This window comes from Camarhynchus parvulus, chromosome 25 (assembly GCF_901933205.1).
Source record: "Camarhynchus parvulus chromosome 25, STF_HiC, whole genome shotgun sequence".
NCBI lineage: Eukaryota > Metazoa > Chordata > Aves > Passeriformes > Thraupidae > Camarhynchus > Camarhynchus parvulus.
Window position 1 is genome coordinate 2,773,664 of NC_044595.1, and position 19,430 is coordinate 2,793,093.

General features: G+C 54.6%; 1 protein-coding gene across 1 annotated transcript; it reads right to left on the reverse strand.

Annotated features, from left to right (window-relative positions):
• Nucleotides 1-298: 298 nt before the first annotated feature.
• On the reverse strand, nt 299-18,916 carry IQGAP3 (IQ motif containing GTPase activating protein 3). Its single transcript, XM_030965241.1, has 38 exons — nt 18,852-18,916; nt 17,719-17,806; nt 17,227-17,383; nt 16,881-16,958; nt 16,622-16,698; nt 16,416-16,483; nt 16,057-16,170; nt 15,045-15,223; nt 14,270-14,357; nt 13,840-14,003; nt 13,578-13,665; nt 13,280-13,443; nt 12,968-13,128; nt 12,642-12,766; nt 12,289-12,458; nt 11,585-11,675; nt 11,338-11,505; nt 11,078-11,220; nt 10,468-10,638; nt 9,897-9,980; nt 9,382-9,453; nt 8,724-8,793; nt 8,161-8,369; nt 6,913-7,065; nt 6,257-6,420; nt 5,668-5,892; nt 5,438-5,578; nt 4,892-4,976; nt 4,385-4,617; nt 4,173-4,305; nt 3,790-3,892; nt 3,503-3,644; nt 3,252-3,339; nt 2,438-2,653; nt 2,160-2,326; nt 1,919-2,020; nt 1,449-1,557; nt 299-421 (listed from the first exon to the last, which is right to left on the reverse strand). Exons 1-38 carry the CDS (start codon nt 18,874-18,876, stop codon nt 308-310), a joined length of 4,929 nt encoding a protein of 1,642 aa, XP_030821101.1. The 5' UTR covers nt 18,877-18,916; the 3' UTR covers nt 299-307.
• Nucleotides 18,917-19,430: the final 514 nt, after the last annotated feature.

Below are 19,430 nucleotides of genomic sequence, written 5' to 3' on the forward strand. Positions count from 1 at the left end.
CTGGCTGTTGGCAACACAGGAATTAAACAGCCAAAACACCCAGATAAAATAGATTTTAAAAGCAACACGTGCTGCAAAAGCTTTGGCAGCTGCATCCTCCTGCAGGGAGGTTGGGCACTGGTTCAGTACCAAGCTCGGGGTGCCCAGGGCTGGGGCTGGGCCCTGTGTTCCCCAGTCAGGCACTCTGCATCCATGCAGGAAAGCTCCATGGCCAGCAGCAGCTCCCCTGCCCTGGGACCACCAACCCTGAGCTCTCTTTGGCAGGTTCCCATTGCCCCCCTTCCCTCCAGCCCCACCCCTGACCCTGTCACTTCTTGAAGAACTTCTTGTTGAGGAGGAAGATGAGCAGGTTGACATTGACCTTGGCCTTATGGAACATCTTCATGACGGCTACACCCTCGTACTGCAGCTGCAGCAGGTCCTGTGGAGAGGGGGCTGTCACTGCCACTGTGCCCAGCCAGGGAAGCCCTCCTGGGTGCCCAGCCCGGGCACAGGGAGCTGGGTTTGTGTCAGAACCCAGGAAACTCCTCTGGCTGCCCTGGAGGGCTCCAGCCCCTGCCAGGGGGCTCAGAGACCTTGGCACAAAGACCCCTGTGCCTTTGATTTTAACTCATGGAGAAAATTACCAACTTTATGAAGATTTACAAGTCATGAGAGTTTAGGAAGAATGATAGTTTGTTACAGGGTGGAAAAGTAAAACTTTGTGGTTTTTAGAATGGAGGTTCAGAAGCCAAGATGGAGGCATTTGGGCGTGCCTTGTCCTTCGTCTTTCTTCTTCTTGGCCTCCATCTTCTGGGTGATGGTGGCACTTTTGGGTTGGTTTAGGGTAGAAACTCACTGTCTAACATGGGTGATAGATATTGGGAAGTTATTGTGAGCCAACCACAGCTTCATACCAATTGTAGTAGAATCCACCCCACTCACAACTTTGAAAGCTGATCCTCTCCAATATCATCCTAATCATTAAGAAGCTATGAAGCAGCATTAGCCTTTTAAGCTAAAGAAAGAGAGCTCCCCCCCTCCTTAATGGCATGCCTCAATAAACCCTAGCCCCTGATTTTTTAGCATGTACATGTAGTTTTAAGTATAAAAAATAACACCACCTCTGGGGCAGTCAGTGTGCCATGGACTGACCTGCTGGACACACCTCAGCAGGTCAGAAAAAGAATGTTAGAGATAACAGAGAATAAACAACCTTGAAAGCCACAGCCAAAGAACCCTGACTCCTTTTTTGATCTCAGGATTGGGAAAAAGAGATTTTCTAACACCTCAGGGTCATCTCAAGCACAGAGACACTGAGAGGTTTGCAGTGGGGGCTGCACAGCTCAAGGCAGGGCTCCACATGGGCTCCAAGTCCCCACAAGAGCTGCAGGTGTGGGGACAGCAGCCAGCCCCACATACCCTGGGTGCCCCCACCTCTGGGAGCCCCAGCAGGACAAGCTCCCCACCTGGTAGTGCAGCTGGAAGTGCTCCATGTCGATCCCCATGAATTTGGCTTTCACCTGGAACCTGCCCGATTCCTCACAGGGGATGATGTCAAAAACCACGTTCTTGAGCCTGAGGAGACAGAGTCACTCGATACCAAAAGCTTTAACACAGCCACGACCAGGTCACCCACCCAGTGCACCCCCTCAGCACAGCAGCCCGACCAGACCCACAGCCCAAACCCCACTGCAAATCCCAACTTTCCTGCATTCTCCTACACAAAACAACTTGTCCCACACGGCAGGACAACAGTGGCCCACGTCCAGCCTCCTCCTCAGTTATTTTCCTCTACCTGCCCAAGTTTTCATAGAATCATGGAATATCCTGAATCAGAAGGGACCCACAAGGGTCACTGAGTGCATTAAGTCCAACTCCTCGCCCTGCACTGAATAACCCCAAGCAGGAGCTCCTCCCCTGGGGCAGGGTCACTCACTGGCTGGGTGGCAGGTCCTGGATCTCCAGCAGCACCCCCTTCTCCCACAGCTGGGCTGCTGTGTAGTGCAGAGATGGCAGCTTCTTGCTCTTCCCACTGCCCCTGCAAGAGAAGGGACCACGTGTGGCCATCTGTGACCCCTTGGATTCCCAGCATCTCCAGGACTGACAACAACCAGAGAGCAATGAAAACAAGTAACAGGGTTTTTTTAATATTACTGATTTTTGGTAAAGAGCCGCACTTGTTGCTGGCTGCCAGGTTGTCAAGGCAGGTCTTGATGTACTGGTTGTAATAATCAATTTGCTCCTCATAAAACAGAGTCTTGGCATCGAGGCCCTCCAGGGTCTGCCTCAGCTTCAGGAGCTCCCTGCGGCGCTGCTGCCGGTGCCGCCGCTGGTTCCGGATGTCCTGCGGGAAACAGCAGCGCCAGAAAAACAACGTTTGTCATGAGGAGCTTTACCAGAGCAGGACCTCTGGGGGTTTTAGGGGTGATCCCCAGCTCAGCATCCCCCAGCACACCTTGGCCAGCTCATCAATGAGCTCCTGGTAGTGGTTGGCAGAGTGCACCAGCCCCAGGCTCTCCAAGCGCCGCAGGTTGCGGATGACCTTGCGCTTCTTCTCCTCCATGGAGAGCTGGCTGTTGGCAGCCAGGGAGGGGTGGCGCTTCAGCTGCTGGGCAGAGGGCTGGGCATCCCACAGAGCTCGCTGGCACACGAGGCGCTCATGGGCAGCTTCCTAGGGATGAGAAGGGGTCAGCCTGGAACGCAGCTGGAATGGGATACAGAGATGGAACAACCGAACTCTGTGGGATTCACATTCTCTGAACCTGAGAGAAGCAAAGAATGATCAAAACAATTCTTATCTCGTTTGCTGCGCCTGTGTTGTGCCAAAGTGGAATGCAATATGGAGACTGTTTACCCAAAGTGATGGTGTTTTGTTTCCTTGACCAATCTCTGCAAACTGTGTCCTGACAGTCGGTCAGCAGACAGTCACAAGATTTTGTGCAGTTTCAGCTTAGATGTAGTGTAATATAGTATTGAATAATATAGTATAATAAAGTAATTAATTAGCCTTCTGATATCATGGAGTCAGATTAATCACTTCTCCCTGCCACAAGAGTCACCTTGAATTTACTATAGAACTCCTTCACCCACACTTTGATGTGACCCAGAACAGGTGATTTTTCTGAAAACCAGAGTCCAGGCACTGCTGGATCACAAGAGCAGTGGCCAAACCTCTGGGAGGAGCAGGGCAGCTTTTTGCTAAGAACTTTTTCACCCATTGCCCACCAAGTTTTTCAGTTCATCCCTAGCAGCAGCCTCACACATCCCACCTCATGCTCCGAGGCTGGTGTCCACAGGATGTCTGGGAGGGAATCTCCTGCTTGGCACTGGATCAAATCCACCAGCATCTGCTTGGTGCTAGAGACCAGAGGGAGATGTCAGACATCTGCTCCAGACCATCACCCTCCACCCAATATTCAGTTGCCTCCCAAGGGTTTCTTGCCCTCCTTAAGCATCCCAGCCCCCAGTACCCTTCCAACAGCCCCAGTACCCTCCTGATGCCCCCAGAGCCCATGCTCACCTCAGCAGCAGGCTCCTGGTGTCACTCTCCTCACTGCTGGCCACTGGCACCAGCTTGTTGGTGAGGGTGAGGGAGATCTCTGTTCTGCTGAGCTGGGAGAGCTGCTCAGCACTGCTGTCTCCCAGGCTGGCAACACTCTCCCCTGTGAGGGCACAGACAGCCCTGCTAGCTGTGTTGGGCTCTAGAAGGTTGGCTTCCCATGCCCAAAGCAATCCAGCTCAAGCTTTGTGCAAGGAAAGTGCGTCCATGTCAACCCTCCTCCCACCAGGTCCCAGAATCCAACCTACCAAGCAGGGACTGAACTGTAGGAAGCTCATCAAGATCCTCCAGGAGCTTGTGCAGGGGGTCACTGGGATGTGATGTGATGGAGTCCTGGTGCTCAAGCAGGAGCTGGACAGTGCAAGGGATGAATCAGTGGCAAGGGGGATGCAAATGGAGAGTGAGGGAGGGCCACCCTTCACACCCAAGAGGGGATGGAGAAGATATGAGGTTTGCAAAAGGACAAACCTGCAGAATCTAGGTTATTTCCTTGCTTAGAAGGGAAAAAAAGGGTCAGGAAGAGGGAAGTTGTGCCGAGGGTGGAATACAGAAGAATGGGAGGAAACTCAGCAGAAAGCCCAGGGGGTGGGAGCAGAGGAAACAGAGCTTGCCATGAGCTTTATGCCCTGACCTTGTGCGTGTTGATGAGCTCCCCCACAGTGATGTAGATGACTGGTTTGGCCACTGCCACCATCTCTGAGTACTCATCCATGTCAAACCTCTGCTCAGGCTCAGGGACGCAGCAGGCAGCAGAGATGAACCTCCTGCAGGGACAGACCCCTTTGCTCAGCCCCAAACCCCTTCCATGGGCTCCTAGCCATCCTCCCACCCCATCACCATCACCTGAACTTGCTGTGGGTGTGCTCCAGGTACTGGTTGAGCCCACAGAGGTGGGCACTGTCCCCCTGGAAGGCCTTGTGGGCGGCGGCGTGCTGCAGCACCTTGGCGATGGCGCCCAGGCTGCGGCGCTGCTCAGGGCGCAGGGCCACCCCGGCCGACATGTCCACGATGTCAAAGCCATCGGGGGCCACCACTGCTGGGTTCATGAAGCGGTAGTAGAGCAGGTTCCCCACGATCTAGGACGTGAGACAGGCTGGGGAGCATTTGGGTTAGGGCCCAAGGAGGGGACTCCTCAGCAGGGAAGGATGTTTCATCCTTGCTCTGCAAGGTAGGACCCTCCTGGAAGAGATGGCAGTGCAGGGGAAAAGCCCACCCTTGGCATTTCCTTAGTGGCTCAAGGAAAATGTTGACTTGGAGGTGTTTTTAAGTCAAGAGGACCTTTGGTGGTCCTTCATGTACAGACACAGCTGAACCCCACCAAACCGTGCAGGTGCCCCAGCCCCATGGTACCTTATCAACCTCCTCTGCTGGGGCCTTGGGGAATTTCTCAACCAAGGACATCCTCAGGATTTTGGCCATGTAGCGCATCCCATAGCTGAGGAGAGGTAGGGAGAGGACATCAGCATGTGAGTCCACCCTGATGACCCAGTCCTACGACCCATCATCCAAGGAGCAGCAAACCCCCGCCTTGGGGTGATGGAGAAGCCCACAGGCAGGACTGGCAGCTGCAGCACCCCTCAGCTCCTTCCTCCCACCCTGCTGCCAACCCAGGCATTTCTGGAGGAGGCCTTCATCCTCTGAGATGACCACAAAGCTGGCATGCATCTCAATGCCAGCAGTAAACTGCCCAGAAACAGAGCAGAAAAACAAGCCAGCTCATGAGGTGCTGCTGGTATTTGGGGTTCCCCTTGCTGGCAGTGCAGTAACTCAGTCCTGCAGCAGCAAAGGGGCCAGGAAGCCCCCCCACAATCCAAACTCCTTTCTAAGGCCTTGCTGGAGACAAGTTAGAGCCAAGAGCACTCCTGGGGTGGGCACAGAAACCATGGGGATACTCACGGGATCTTGTCCACAGAAGAGGTGATGGCAGAGACAAACTTGTCTGTTACTGCCAGGAGATTGCGGATAGAAATGTCCAGCCTCCTTTGGACCTCGGGGTGGCTGAGAGCCTGCTCAGGGCTCACCTCATAGGGCAGCTTGCTGTGAAGGGAGCACAGGACCCCATCACCATCTCAATGCCCACCACCCTGTGGCCCAGCCCAGCCCAGCCTTCTTCCCCAGGCTCTGACCTTCTGTGCCCACTCTGTGACTCAGTCTGGTTGATCCAAGCCTTGTAGATGTCCACAGGGTCTGTGTTGATGCTGAGGGTCCTGTCCTGCAGCACCTCCTGCACGGGGCCAGCCAGGATGTGCCTCAGGGCGCTCTGCCCAGGCATGTTGCGGTAGAAGCCGACCAGCAGCCGGATCACCGTGGCATTGCCCGTCAGGATGTCATGAACATGGTCCACCTTGGACCTGGGGACAGAGATGGGGCAGATGGGATGAGGGAATGGAGCAGTGTTTGTGTGTGCTCCAAGCAGGAGGCAGCAGAAATAACAGCATCCAAGCTGATGCAGTTCAGCCTTTCCCTGGGCAGGACACCCACCTCCTGATCTCCTCCTGCCTTTCCCTGGGCAGGACACCCACCTCATCTCCTCCTGCCTTTCCCTGGGCAGGACACCCACCTGATCTCCTCCTGCCTTGCCCTGGGCAGGACACCCACCTCCTGATCTCCTCCTGCCTTGCCCTGGGCAGGACACCCACCTGATCTCCTCCTGCCTTGCCCTGGGCAGGACACCCACCTCATCTCCTCCTGCCTTTCCCTGGGCAGGACACCCACCTGATCTCCTCCTGCAGTGCCACTTTGAAGAGCTGCAGCAGCAGATAAGCCTCCCGTGGGCTGGAAGCGTAGTTGTAAAGAGTAAAGATCACCGACTCCATGAATTTGGTAGATTTGTTCTGGGGCATCTGGAAGATCAGCCTGGCCAAGTACACTGGCTGTGTCTGCAGGGAGGAGGGACACCAAGCTAGCCCAGGTGGGGTAGCCAAGGGCCAGGTCCCTGCACTGCCCCCCCAGCTGTGGGGGACACAGCAGAGCCCCCCAGTGCAGCCAGGATATTTTCTGAGAAATCCTTTCCTTAGGATTTTTTCTCCTGAGAAGCTGAGAGGCCTCAGGAACAAAATGTAAACAATGATTATCTGCTGCTGTGGAATGCAACAGGTGCATCTGTGATTGGTCTCATGTGGTTGTTTCTAATTAATGGCCAATCATAGTCCAGCTGTCTGGACTGTCTCAGTCACAAGCCTTTGTTATCATTCTTTCTCTATTCTTAGCTAGCCTTCTGATGAAATCTTTCTTCTAGTCTTTTAGTATAGTTTTAATATAATATATATATCATAAAATAATAAATCAAGCCTTCTGAAACATAGAGTCAACATTCTCATCTCTTCCCTCATCCTAAGACCCCTGCAAACACCACCACACCCCAGCCCCACCTGCAGCAGGTAGAAGAGGTGCTGATAGGCCTCCAGCTTCTGCCTCTTCTCCTTGCTGAGCGTCTTGAGCCCCTTCTGCTTGTCCATGGACATCATCTCTGAGAGCTGCTCCTTGTTCTTCTTGGTCAGCTTCTTGCAGTGGGACACCACCTCCTGTGGTGGCAGAGAAGCACTGGGGTCTGCCTAAGGCTCTGCCATTCTGAGCAGCTTCTGGGAGAGCCAGAGGCACCCTAATGTGGAGGGACAGAATGTAAGAGAATAGTGCAGAAAGCAATCTCATCCCTGAGTGTCAGAACCCAGGAAATTCGTCTGACTGCCCTGGATGGCTGAGACCCTGCCAGGGGGCTCAGAGACCTTGGCACAGAGCCCCAGACCCCTGTGCCTTTGATCTTGACCCATGGAAAAAAATACCAACCTTAGATGAAGAATTACAAGTCAAGAGAGTTTAAGTAGAATGATAGTTTGTTTATCACAGGGTGAAAAATAGATTTTTGGGGTTTTTAGAATGGGGGTTCAGGAGGCAAGATGAAGGGATCTGGGTGTGTCCAGTCTTTCTCCTTCTTCTTGGCCTCCATCTTCTGCTGTGATGGTGGCACTTACAGATTGGTTTAAGGTAGAAACTCACTGTCTAACACAGGTGATAGGTATTGGGAAGTTATTGTAAATAATGTACATGTAGTTTTTAGTATAAAAAATAACACCACCCCGAGGGTGGCCAGTGTGCCTCTGTCTGACCTGCTGAATGGACCTCAGTGGGTCAGAGAAAGAATTTTATAGATAAGAAATAATAAACGACCTTGAGAACAAGAACAAAAGAATCCTGACTCCTTCTTTGACTACCAGGCTGGGAAAAGAGACTTGTACACATCTCAGAGTCACTGTGAGCAGCAGAGATTCTGAGACCTGAGGAGTTGCAGCTGTACCAATCACCAAAGATTAGGAACAGGCCTGCCCTTAATAGGCCACAGCTGTGTCCAGTAAGAAGAAGAGTGCTGTAATAGAGTGGGTTGGCTGGTAGAGAAGGGAGTTGGAGTTTGTTGGTTGATGTGAGGAAGGAGTCAGTGCTTCAAGGAGCTGCCCATGAGAAATCACCAAGAAGGTGTAGAACTTTGGCAATAAGATGACAACACCCTAGTGCTCCCCAACCCCTCCAACTGCTTAAAAAGTGAAGCAGAGACAAGCCCAAGCTGCAATGCCATGGAGGGCGGGATGGCTTGAGGCAGCCAAGTCCTCCCCCTCTCTCTCTACCTGCAGAGTGATCCTGTTCTTGACCAGCAGCCCAATCTTGATGTCCATGAGGTCCAGATCGCTCTCCAGCTGCCGGCTGGCACGGATCCTCTTCACCACCTCCTCCTGCAGCCTCAGCACCTCTGACTCCTCCCAGAAGTCGTGCTGGCTCTGCTCCAGCAGGTGGATGAAGCGCCGGACGATGCCCAGGGGTGGACTCTTGGTGTGGACTGCAGCAATGTACAGTAGGGCCACGAATAATTTCCCCCACCACAGACCCTCAGCAGTCACTCAGACAGTCCAGCCTCCTCCCCAAAAAGCCTCTTCTTGCAGCACCAGGACATGGGACAGCACACAGCCACACTGTGCAACAGCCTCCAGGAAGCTTTGGGGGCAGAGGGGCAGCGCCAGGGCTGATGACCAAGGACCACCAAGGCTCTGTCACTCCTGTCCTTGCCAAGGGGCCACCAGCAGCCTGCTCATAACTGCTTCCCCACTGTGCAGGGCCAGCAAGGGGAGAGGCAGAGTCCCCTTCCCAATTAGCCATGACACTTCAGAGCAGCAAGGAGCAGGCACGCACTTACCCAGCATCCTGTAATCCCCACGGGCCTTGTTGGCTCGCACAAAAGCCTGGATTTTAATTACAGCTTTAATCTGCCAAGACAAACAAGGGGGTGGGAGATACTTTTCCATTGTGTCCCTAACACACATGGGGAGTGAAGGAGTGCTGGGCAAGCACATTGCTGCCTGGTCCCACTGCCAGGAATGTAGTAAGGCCTGGGATGAGGGTCTCTACAAAACAGGAGAGATTTTGGGATTCTGCCCTGCTCAGTGGTCATTCCCCTCCACTCACTGTATATCAGAAGCTGCAGCAACTCCAGGGCTGCAACTTCACTTCCCACAGCTGACACCCTCCCCTTTTCTCCCCCAAAAATTCCTTCCCCTTTTAATGGGCATCTTGAAGTCATTGTTGTTTTTTGATGGAACTGGAGTGGTTTTGCTCTCCTCACACTTCACAAAACCTGAGAGTTTGGCTTCCAGACCCACCAGGTACCTATTCCTTCCCATCTGTCCCCCTGCCAGGATGAATCAGTTCTTCCAGCTGAACTGTGAGCACTCAGGGACAGGGATCCAACCACTCCAGATTATCCCCCTACATCCCCACCAACACAGTCCCAGGAGCTGTTTGACTCCCAGCCCATCCCATCCCATCATCCCATCCCAGCCCATCCCATCCCTTACATTCTGCCTGAAGTAGCGCAGCCTCTCCTGGTACTTCCTCTGTGCCTGCCACATCCTCACAGCTGCCTGGATCTGGGAGAGATGTTCAAACATTTGGATTCTGGATCATGAGGACTTCCAGGGGAGGTTTAGGTTGGATATTAAGGAAAATTTCTTCATGGAAAGGGTGGTCAGGCATTGGCACAGGCTGCCCAGCAAAGTGGTGGGTTCACCATCCTGGGAGGGGTTTAACACCCATAGGGATGTGACACTTGGGAACATGGTTTGTGGTGGCCTTGGCAGAGCTGAGATGGACTCAGTGATCTTCAAGGTCTTTTCCAGCCTCAGTGAACCCATGGTAACAATTCTATGATTTTTTTTCTCCCCTGTCCACTCACACACTGCCTTGGCCCAGCTGTCACAATCCCTCCTGGCTCCTCTGCGCTGGGCAGGGGTAGATGCCACCCTCACAAGCTGAACAAATAGGTGACAATGCCCAATGCGAGAACAAAGGCTGAAGAAAGAATCTTCCAAACCTTGATTGCAGCCTCTGTGTTGGATTTCAGGTAGTGCAGCCTGTCCAGGTAAGCTCTGCGCTGCCTGTACCCCCTCCAGCAAGCCTGGGCACAAGAAGACACCTGGGTGAGGTCACTGTGATTCCTTTGGTTTTTCAGGCAGCACATGAAGAAAGAGAATAACACAGCATGGGGAAAGAGGAAACCAGCAGCCACTGTGAGAGAAACAAGCCCCTCACTGCTCTCTGCAGCACCTCAGGGGTCCTGGCAGTAAAACTACAGAGCAGTGAGTGCTGGCCCCTCTCTACACCAGGTAGAGAGACTTGAGTGAGGTCACTGTGACTCCATTGGTTTTTCAGGGAGCACATGAAGAAAGAGAATAACACAGCATGGGGAAAGAGGAAAGCAGCACCCAAAGCAGCCACTGAGAGAAACAAGCCCCTCACTGCTCTCTGCAGGGCCTCAGGGGTCCTGGCAGTAGAACTACAGAGCAGCAAGTGCTGGCCCCTCCCAGAGCTGCGAGGTGCTGCAAGGAGCTGCCCTTGGTTTGCGTGGCCGTGCTCAGAGCAGGGACAGGCGCTGGCTGTGTCACCTGGATCCTGATGGCAGCTGGCCTCTGCTCCTGCAGGACGTGCCGCCGCGCCGCGAGCTGCCGGCGAACGAGGAACCCGCGGAGCCGCGCCTGCAGCTTCACCACCAGGGCCACCCTGGATGCCCACAGGCACTCCCGCTCGTGGGCCAGTGTCACTCGGGTGATGACAGACTGCAAGGACACGAGGCAGCACCAGCTCAGTGCCAGCGGTGCCCACCTGTAGCCAGGATACTTTCTGAAAAATCCTTTCCTTAGGATTTTTCTCCTGAGAAGCTGAGAGGCCTCAAGAACAAAATGTAAACAATGGTTATCTGCTGCTGTGGAATGCAACAGGTGGATCTGTGATTGGTCTCATGTGGTTGTTTCTAATTAATGGCCAATCACAGTCCAGCTGTCTGGACTGTCTCAGTCTCAAGCCTTTGTTATCATTCTTTTTCTATTCTTAGCTAGCCTTCTGATGAAATCCTTTCTTCTATTCTTTTAGTATAGTTTTAGTATAATATATATCATAAAATAATAAATCAAGCCTTCTGAAACATGGAGTCAGATCCTCGTCTCTTCCCTCATCCTAAGACCCCTGCAAACACCACCACACCCACCCAGCCCATACCTGCATCTCCTCCCCGCTCAGGTGTGTGCTGTTGAAGCTGCCATGGCGTGGGCACTGCCAGCTGCCCTCCAAGGTCTGCAGGTTCAGGTAGAACTCGGCACCATCCAGCAGCCTGTGCCGGACCCAGCATGGCTTCGTGCTCCCTGCATGCAGGACGGATGGGAGCAGCTGCAGAGAACTGCTCCCCCTGAACACTCTGGCCAGGGGCCACCCCAGGCTCCCAGGGTGGGGGAGGTCTTGCAGCCCCCAGGGTTTTTTACCTGCTGGTCTCTTGGTGGCCATCAGAGCCGCCAGCTGCTCCTGGTAGGCGTCAGCACAGGCGTTCACCACCCCACGCAGGGCCACGTCAGGGTTGCACAGCACCCTCAGTGTCTGGGATGCCTTCCCTTCCTTGATGGCCTGGTTGATGGCTGCTATGCCCAGAGCCACTGCAGGAGCAGAGGGGCTCACATCAGCCCCTTCTTGTCCCCCAGCCTCCAGCAGCACCCACGTGGGGAGAGCACTCACTCCTCCTGGCTGCCACTGTGTCCTGGTTGGCCTGGCAGACCCCTTCCTGGATTTCTTCCCAGCAAAGAGCAGCTCCATTGTCCTCCGTGGCCTGGGAGATGGGGGAGATGGGCTCTAGTGAGCTGGGCACCTCCTGCTTTGCTAATAATAGTAATAACAGTAATAATAGTAATAAATACTAGTAATAAAATATAATATAGTAATAATAAAATAATGATAAAATATCATTTAATAATGTAATATAATAGAACTATAATAATAACTAATATATACATATAATAATAAATATATTCTAATATTTAAATATAATAATTAATATATAATAATAATAAATTAAATATTATAATAATAAAAAATATAATAGTAAAATAGAATATAGTAATGTAATATGATAATATGACTATAATAATAGCTGATATATAAATATAATAATAAATAATATATAGATATAGTATATATAGTGTATATATATAGTATATAATATATAGATATAGTATACTATAATGTATAGATATATTATAGATATAGTATCTATTATTATATAGATATAATAATAACAACTAAATAATAATAATAATAAAAAATAACAACAACAACAACAACCCCCAGGGGCAGTTATTTCACAGTCTTGTGAGCAAGGCAGGGTACCAGGGGGATGCCATGCTGCCAGGGAGGGTCTCCACAGCTGATGACCCCCACCCCACCTGGGCTTTCTGCCTCCGTGCCCGGGCCAGGACGCTGTGGTAGCGGGGGGCGGTGGGAAGGGCGATGTCGATGTCGGGCAGGGCGGGCACCAGCAGCAGCAGCGCCGCCAGTGTCACCTCAGGGTCCTCCTGCAGCAGCGCCTCATTCAGCAGCCGGAGCGCATGGGCTCCTGCGGGCAGGGAAGGGAGGACACGCCTTTCAACCCCTCCGATCTCCGGGCACCAAGGGAGTCACAGCCCAGGGTGGTGTGAGATTGTCCCGGTGTCTAATCAGGGCTGGAATGCCAGTGCAACCTCCGTCCCAGGATATCTGCGACCGCCCGCATGCCCAAACTCGTGTGAGCAGGACTCACGGTCGTTTTCATCCTGCACTGATGAGTTGGTGTTGCTGATGCTGTCCTGAATGTCATTCCAGCTCAGGAACTCAGCTCCTGCTTTCCTCACTTGGACTTTCAGCTGCAGCAAGTCATCAAAGTACCTGCAGGAGAGAAACAAGGCAACGATCTGAAGCATTCCAAGCAGGGCTCAGTGCATTCCAAGGAGGGTTTGGTGCATTCTGAGCAGAGCCAGCTGCCCAGCTCTTCAGAGCAGAGAGGCAAGGCACAGGACAGGGTGCCCCCTGGAACAAGCCCACAAAAAGCCCTTTCCACAAGATTTCTTCACCCCAGCCCCAACTCACCGCTGTGCATTTGCATCCTCAACTCCTGAGAGGCCCAGGGCAGGGCTGACCAGGCTGCTCCAGAGCCTGCTGGGGTTCCTGGCATCCAGGGCTTGGTTAACCAGTGCCACAGCTGAGAGCATCTCCACAGCCACAAACAACTCCTCCTGTGCCAACTCGCCCTGCACAGAGCAGGCAGAGACACTGAACCCCCACAAACCTCCTCCTCCTCCAGGCCCAGCTTCCCCAGGGGAGCAGCAGCAAAGGAAGCACCCCAGACCCAGCAAGGGACACCCCACCCACTGTCAAGGGCACATTCCTGAGGTGTCTCACCCGTGGGTGCTGGCTCTGCAGCAGGGCCAGCTGCTGCTGGTACAGGGGGGCAGCAGGGGCGTGCACATCAGGCAGCTGGGCTGCAGGATCCAGCAGAGCTTCCAAGGTTTTGGCTGGCATCCCTTGGCGGACAGCAGCGTTGATCCGGCCAACAGCCTGCAGCACTGAGGGACACACAGGGGGCTGGCACAGGGGGCTGGCACAGGGGGGCTGTGCCCTGTCTCAGGGCCAGGCTGCCAGCATGCCCAGCAGCTCCTGCGCAGCAGAACCTGCAATATGAGTTCACCCAGGCACTCACTGGCTCGCTCCTTCTCGTCCCTCCGGTTTGCTGTGAGGATCCCTGCCTGCACCTCCTCCTGCTCCAGCAGCTCCAGGTAGCCCAGCTCCTGCAACAGGCAGAGAGGGCTGTCAGGTCTCACAGCTCACCATGCTTGTGCTGACAGAGCAGCCATGCTCAGACCCCTGGCAGAAAGCTGCCAACTCCCCCTCCCTCTTCCTGGGGAGCACGGGCTGCCCCCCAGCACCAGCACCCTGCACCCCAGGCTCCTGCCAGCCCCTACCAGTGCCTTCTCCTCCCTGTCCGTGCTGAGCTGCTCCAGGTAGAGCTCGAGGTTGTCACGCTGGACGCAGCGCAGGGCCAGGCTGGGGTCCTGCAGTGCACAGTGCAGTGCCAGCACATCCTGTCTCTCCAGGGCATTGTCCACCTCTTCCAGAGCTCCACGCACTACAAGAGGCCAGTTCACCCCAGAGGTGAGCAGGTAAATCACCCCACAGCTCCAGGGAGCAAAGGCAGCTATGGCTAAAGCCTGCATAACCATCACTTTAATTTCTCCTTGGAAATGCACAGCCAGCCCTTCTTCCCACTAGGTCTGAGGCTGGCCTGAGCAGACTCCTTTCTGCTATGCCCATCACTCTCCCCATGCCCAGGGCTACCATGGTCCCACCATAAGCCCTGGAGAACCCCCAGAGGGAAGGCCCAGCTTTGCTCACCATTCACTTTGTTGACGTTCCCTTGGATTTCAGCCTGGGTCAGACACCAGTCATAGACATCCTCTCCTTCAGGAATCATCTGTGGGCACTGGACAGGGAGTCCCCAGCTTGAGCTTCCTGCCCAAGCACACCCCACCATGCACAGTGGGGTCCCCTGCAGATGCCTGGGCTCATTTCCCAACCCCAACCCCTGGGTGAACTTGTCACAGACATGTTTTATGAAAAATCCTTTCTTTAAGATTTTTCTCTTAAGAAGCTGAGAGGCCTCAGGAACAAAATGTAAACAATGGTTATCTGCTGCTGTGGAAAGCAACAGGGGGATCTGTGATTGGTCTCATGTGGTTGTTTCTAATTAATGGCCAATCACAGCCCAGCTGGCTCGAACTATCTGTCCGAGACACAAGCTTTTGTTATTTTTTCCTTCTTTTTCTATTCTTAGCTAGCCTTCTGATGAAATCCTTTCTTCTATTCTTTTAGTATAGTTTTAATATAATATATATCATAAAATCATAAATCAAGCCTTCTGAAACATGGAGTCAGATCCTCATCTCTTCCCTCATCCTCAGACCCCTGTGAGCACTGTCACACGAACCAGCCCCCAAAGAGGAAACATCTCCTGCTGAGATGATTCTGCTCAGCACCAGGGCTCCCAGGCCGTGTTTCAGCCAGCAAGCCCCGTATGGTCTCTGGCCAAGGGACCCCTCCACCTCCCCGTTAGCAAAGGGGCTGCTCCTCTCCCATCCCCCCCAGAGCCCCCTGTGCCCTCCTCACTCACCCTGTTTCTAGCACTGCTGCCCTTCTCCAGCTTGGCCTGGTGCAGCACCTCCTGGTAGGCACCTGCCAGCTCCTGGCGCAGTCCCACCAGCATGGCGTGGGGGTTCTGCAGGGTCTCCATGGTCTGGGCCACCACTCCTCGCTCCACCGCCTCGTTGATGGCCAGCACGGCAGCGTGGACTGCAGGTGAGGCAGGGAGGGACACAGAGGGTGAGATGGGACACAGAGGGGCAGGAGGGACCATCTGCTTTATCCCTGCATGCAGTGGGACATGACATTGCACGGGTGATGGTGGGAACCCACCCTGTTCAGAAGGCCAGCTGGAGTTCCCAGCAGCTGGGAAGTCTCACAGCAACCCAGGGAATGCAGAAGCCCAGCTGCTGCTGCCTAGCAATGGCTGTGCCAGAACCTGCAGCCTTGTGCCAGGCTCAAAGAGAACAACCAGGTGCCTCCCACTGCATCCCAGACCACCATCACCTCCCAGGGCACCCCCTCCCAGTTTGCTGGCCCCAAATTTGGCATTTGGTTGTCACCGTCACATTTTCTGGAAAAATCCCCTTGCCCAGGAGTCTTCTCCTGGGAAGCTGAGAAGCCTCAGAGAAAAAGGAAAACAATATTATCTCATTTGCTTCTCCCGTGTTTTGCTGTTTAGGAATGTGTTTGGAGATTGTTTATCCAACAGGTGGTTGTTTCATTGCTTTAATGTGAATTGTTTTGACTCAATAACCAATTAAGGTCAAGCTGTGTCAGAACTCTGGAAGGAGTCATGAGTTTTCATTATTATCTTTTAGCCTTCTGTAAGTATCCTTTCTGTATTCTTTAGTGTAGTTTAGTATAGTATTCTTTAATATAATATAGATCATAAAATACTAAATTAGCCTTTTAAGAACACGGAGTCAGATTCATCATTCCTTCCTTTGTCTGGAAACCCCACAAATACAAGATTTGGTAGCTGAGCCAAAATCCTGCTACAGACTGACACCCAGCCCTGCTCCCCACCAGGCACCCATCACCTGCTGCTTCATCCACTGAGAGCTCGTTGGCCAAAATGCCTCCAATCTTGCTGAAGGCAGGCAGCTGCAGCCCATACTTCTCCAGCTCCCGCTTCATGTTGTTGATCTCCTCCTCTGGAGCAGAGCAGAGGCAGCACTGCTCAGCACCAGCCCCATAGCCCAGTACTGGAGCAGGGGCAGCCAGCAGAGCCCCCACTCCCCTGCCAGACCAAGAGGGGTGCAGAAAACCCCCACACTGGGGTGAGCATCCCTGAGACAGCTTTGGCAAAATGCATCCAAGGCTTTCACTCCACGGGACCCCAGAGCATTGGTGGCAAACCCCCCTTGGTAAGTCCCAGCCCAGGTCTCCCTGCACATACCTGTGAAGTTCACTTTCCCATACAAGTCCTGGATCGGAGGAGCCAGCCCCAGCTTGAAGAGGTAGAAGCTGAAATACAAATCCACACGGTGACATCACCTCCTTCCCCCTCCTGACGCCTCTGTGTCACCCAAGGCTGACAGGTGACACCACCAAAGGGCTCATGAGCATGAACACATTGCATGAGAGCCAGCCCAGGGCACCCACCTGAGTGCGTGGATGCAATAGACCACCCGGGGCATGTTCTTCTTGTCATAGATGTCAGTGGTCTCTGGGTGGAAGATCTGCCACCAAGACAGAGACACATCAGGGGGCAATGGCAGCGAGATGGTCCCCAGGGTTGGCTGGTGTCAAAGAGTGGGGGGCAAAGACAAAGCCCCCCTGCCATACCAGCACCCCCCCAGTAGTGCCACAAGGCAAAGGCCAGCGTGCCCCTTGGCTGGGGAGAGCAGAGGGGAGGTGTTACCGAGGGAAGCCCCACGTGGCTCATGGCATCACGCCAGTGGTTGATGTTATCCGTGTGCCGAAAGTGCAGCCCAGCTGTCTGGAAGAGAGGAGCTGAGGTCAGGCTGAACCCCACTTTCTCCATCCCTGGGGTCCCCCTTGCCCCCAGAGCAACCCAGCCAAGGCAGGAGGTCAAAGACAGAGGCAATGCCTGTGATCCCCAGCTCAGGGACCCCGTTGCAGAACAGAGCAGTCCCTCAGTGACTGCTGTCAGCGAGTCCCTCCTCACTCTGCACTCACCAGCAAGGGAAAGGGTTGGGGCTACACCCTAAGGGGTACTACACCTTCCTCTGGTGCCACAGCCTTACCTTGTACCGTGTCTGTTCAGGGTCGTAGATCTTCTTCAGTGGGACAGCAGCAGGGGCAAAGCAGTGGCCCAGCTTGGCCAGGAGGACCCCGTTGCGCAGGGTCTCCTCCAGCTCCGTGGGCGGGGGCAGCTCCTCACCCAGACAGGCTTCCATCCAGCTGGCAGGGCAGGGACAGGGCACATCACAAACCTCCAGAGAAAAGCACCCAAAGGACATTCCCCTCCCAGCCACATTCCAATAAATCCTCCCTGACAGAGGAGCTCAGCCCTCAGGCTTTTGCTGCTGGGTGGTTTTCAGTTTGGGTGGAGGGCTGAGTGTCCCCCCACAAAAAACACCAGCCCCCAGCCAGCTTTGAGGAGCCACAAAGCCACAGGATCCAAGGAGCATTCTGCAGCACTATAGGCATTCCCCACACACTCCTCCTGTCCCTCCCCTTACCACCCCTTTTCCCCCCAAATGTGAGCTCGAGAATCTCCCCAAGTGCAGCCCCACCGCTTGGCTTCCTCCAGGTGACACAGGTACTGGTAGGCAACGTTCTGCCTCCTCTGTTCGTCCATCTCATCGGCAGTCGGGCGCTCACCTGGGCAGAAAGGAGGTCTCCCATCAGAGCCCCCTGCTCAGGGAGGCTTTTTGAAGCCCCCATGGGCACTGAAACTAAGATTTGGGAAAAGGAGCCAGGCTTTGGGTGCAGTAGCCTCCCACAGCCGTCGTGGGAGCGGCACCAACGTCACAGTTCCTGGCCCTTCTGGCAGTGGAAGGAAAGTTTCCAATTTCCCTTTTTCCCAAATAACGGCCATCAGAGCTGGCACTGGAGTGGGGGAGGGCACAGAGCAAGCATCGGGGGAGGAGGTGGGGAGCACAGCTACAGGTTTGGGGTCCTTCTACCCTGCTGCTGGTGCTGGAGGCACCCACAACTTCTGGGGGACACCCAGGTGCCTCCCAACAAACCATCCCTCAAAACATGTCCCCTCCAGTTTGTCCCCAGGGGCCTGGCACCTTGCCACTACCCACATGCAGGCCTGCCTGTTCCCCCTCAACCCCCTGCACCCCTAAATCCAGCTGCTCCCCCATCCTCCTGCACAGCCAGAGTTCCTGTGCCCATGAGCACCCCACACCTGTCCCCTCACATTCCCCTGCCCCCCACCTTACCTGTCCCCCTCACACTCCCCTGCACCCCAAATCTGTCTGTTCCCCCATCCCCTGCTCCCCCAGCCCTACCTGTCCCCTCACACTCCCCTGCACCCCAAATCTGTCTGTTCCCCCATCCCCTGCTCCCCCAGCCCTACCTGTCCCCTCACACTCCCCTGCACCCCAGACCTGTCTGTTCTCCCATCCCTTGCCCCCCCAGCCTTACCTGTGCTCACAATGCCCCGCCCCCCAGCCTTACCTGTCCACACACTCTCCTGCCTCCCCCCCAGCCTTACCTGTCCACACACTCTCCTGCCTCCCCCCCAGCCTTACCTGTCCACACATTCTCCTGCCTCCCCCCCAGCCTTACCTGTCCTCCCCCAGCTGGCTGCACCCCAGACTTGTCCCCCTCCCGTCCCCTGCACCCCGGACATTCCTGCTCCCTTCATCTTCCTGCCCCCAGCCGTGCCCGCAGCCCGCCGGTGCCGGTCACTCACAGCGCCCCGGCCCCGCTCCCTCCATGGCCGCGGTGGCTCCTGTGGCTCCGCCCGAGGTTTGAATCTCCCGCCGCCCACGTGGCTCCGCGCGGGGGCTGCCGGGCAGCGGGACACCGGGACGGTGGGACGTACGGACAGCGGGGCACCGGGACCCCGAGCCCCGGGACAGCGGGACACCGGGACACCAGTGAACGGCGGCACTGGGACCCCGGGACCCCGAACCCCGGGAAAGCGGGACATCGGGACACCGTGGGGGAGAGCGTGGGACACACACTGGGGAGCTCAGGGAGCACTGGGGCATCGGAACATCTGGACACCAGGGAATGGCGGCACTGGGACCCCGGGACACCGAGACAGCAGGGCACGGTGACACCGGGACCCCGAACCCCGGGAAAGCGGGACAGGGGACTGCGGAACCCCGGGAAAGGGCACTGGGACCCCGGGACAGAGGGGCACCAGGACACCGGTGTCACCCTGATTTTTTTAACATTTTCTAAGCCTTCTGATATTTACATTCTTGTAAGGAACTTTCTCACACACTTTCTGTAAATAACTTATTGTTTGCATTCTTTTATGGAG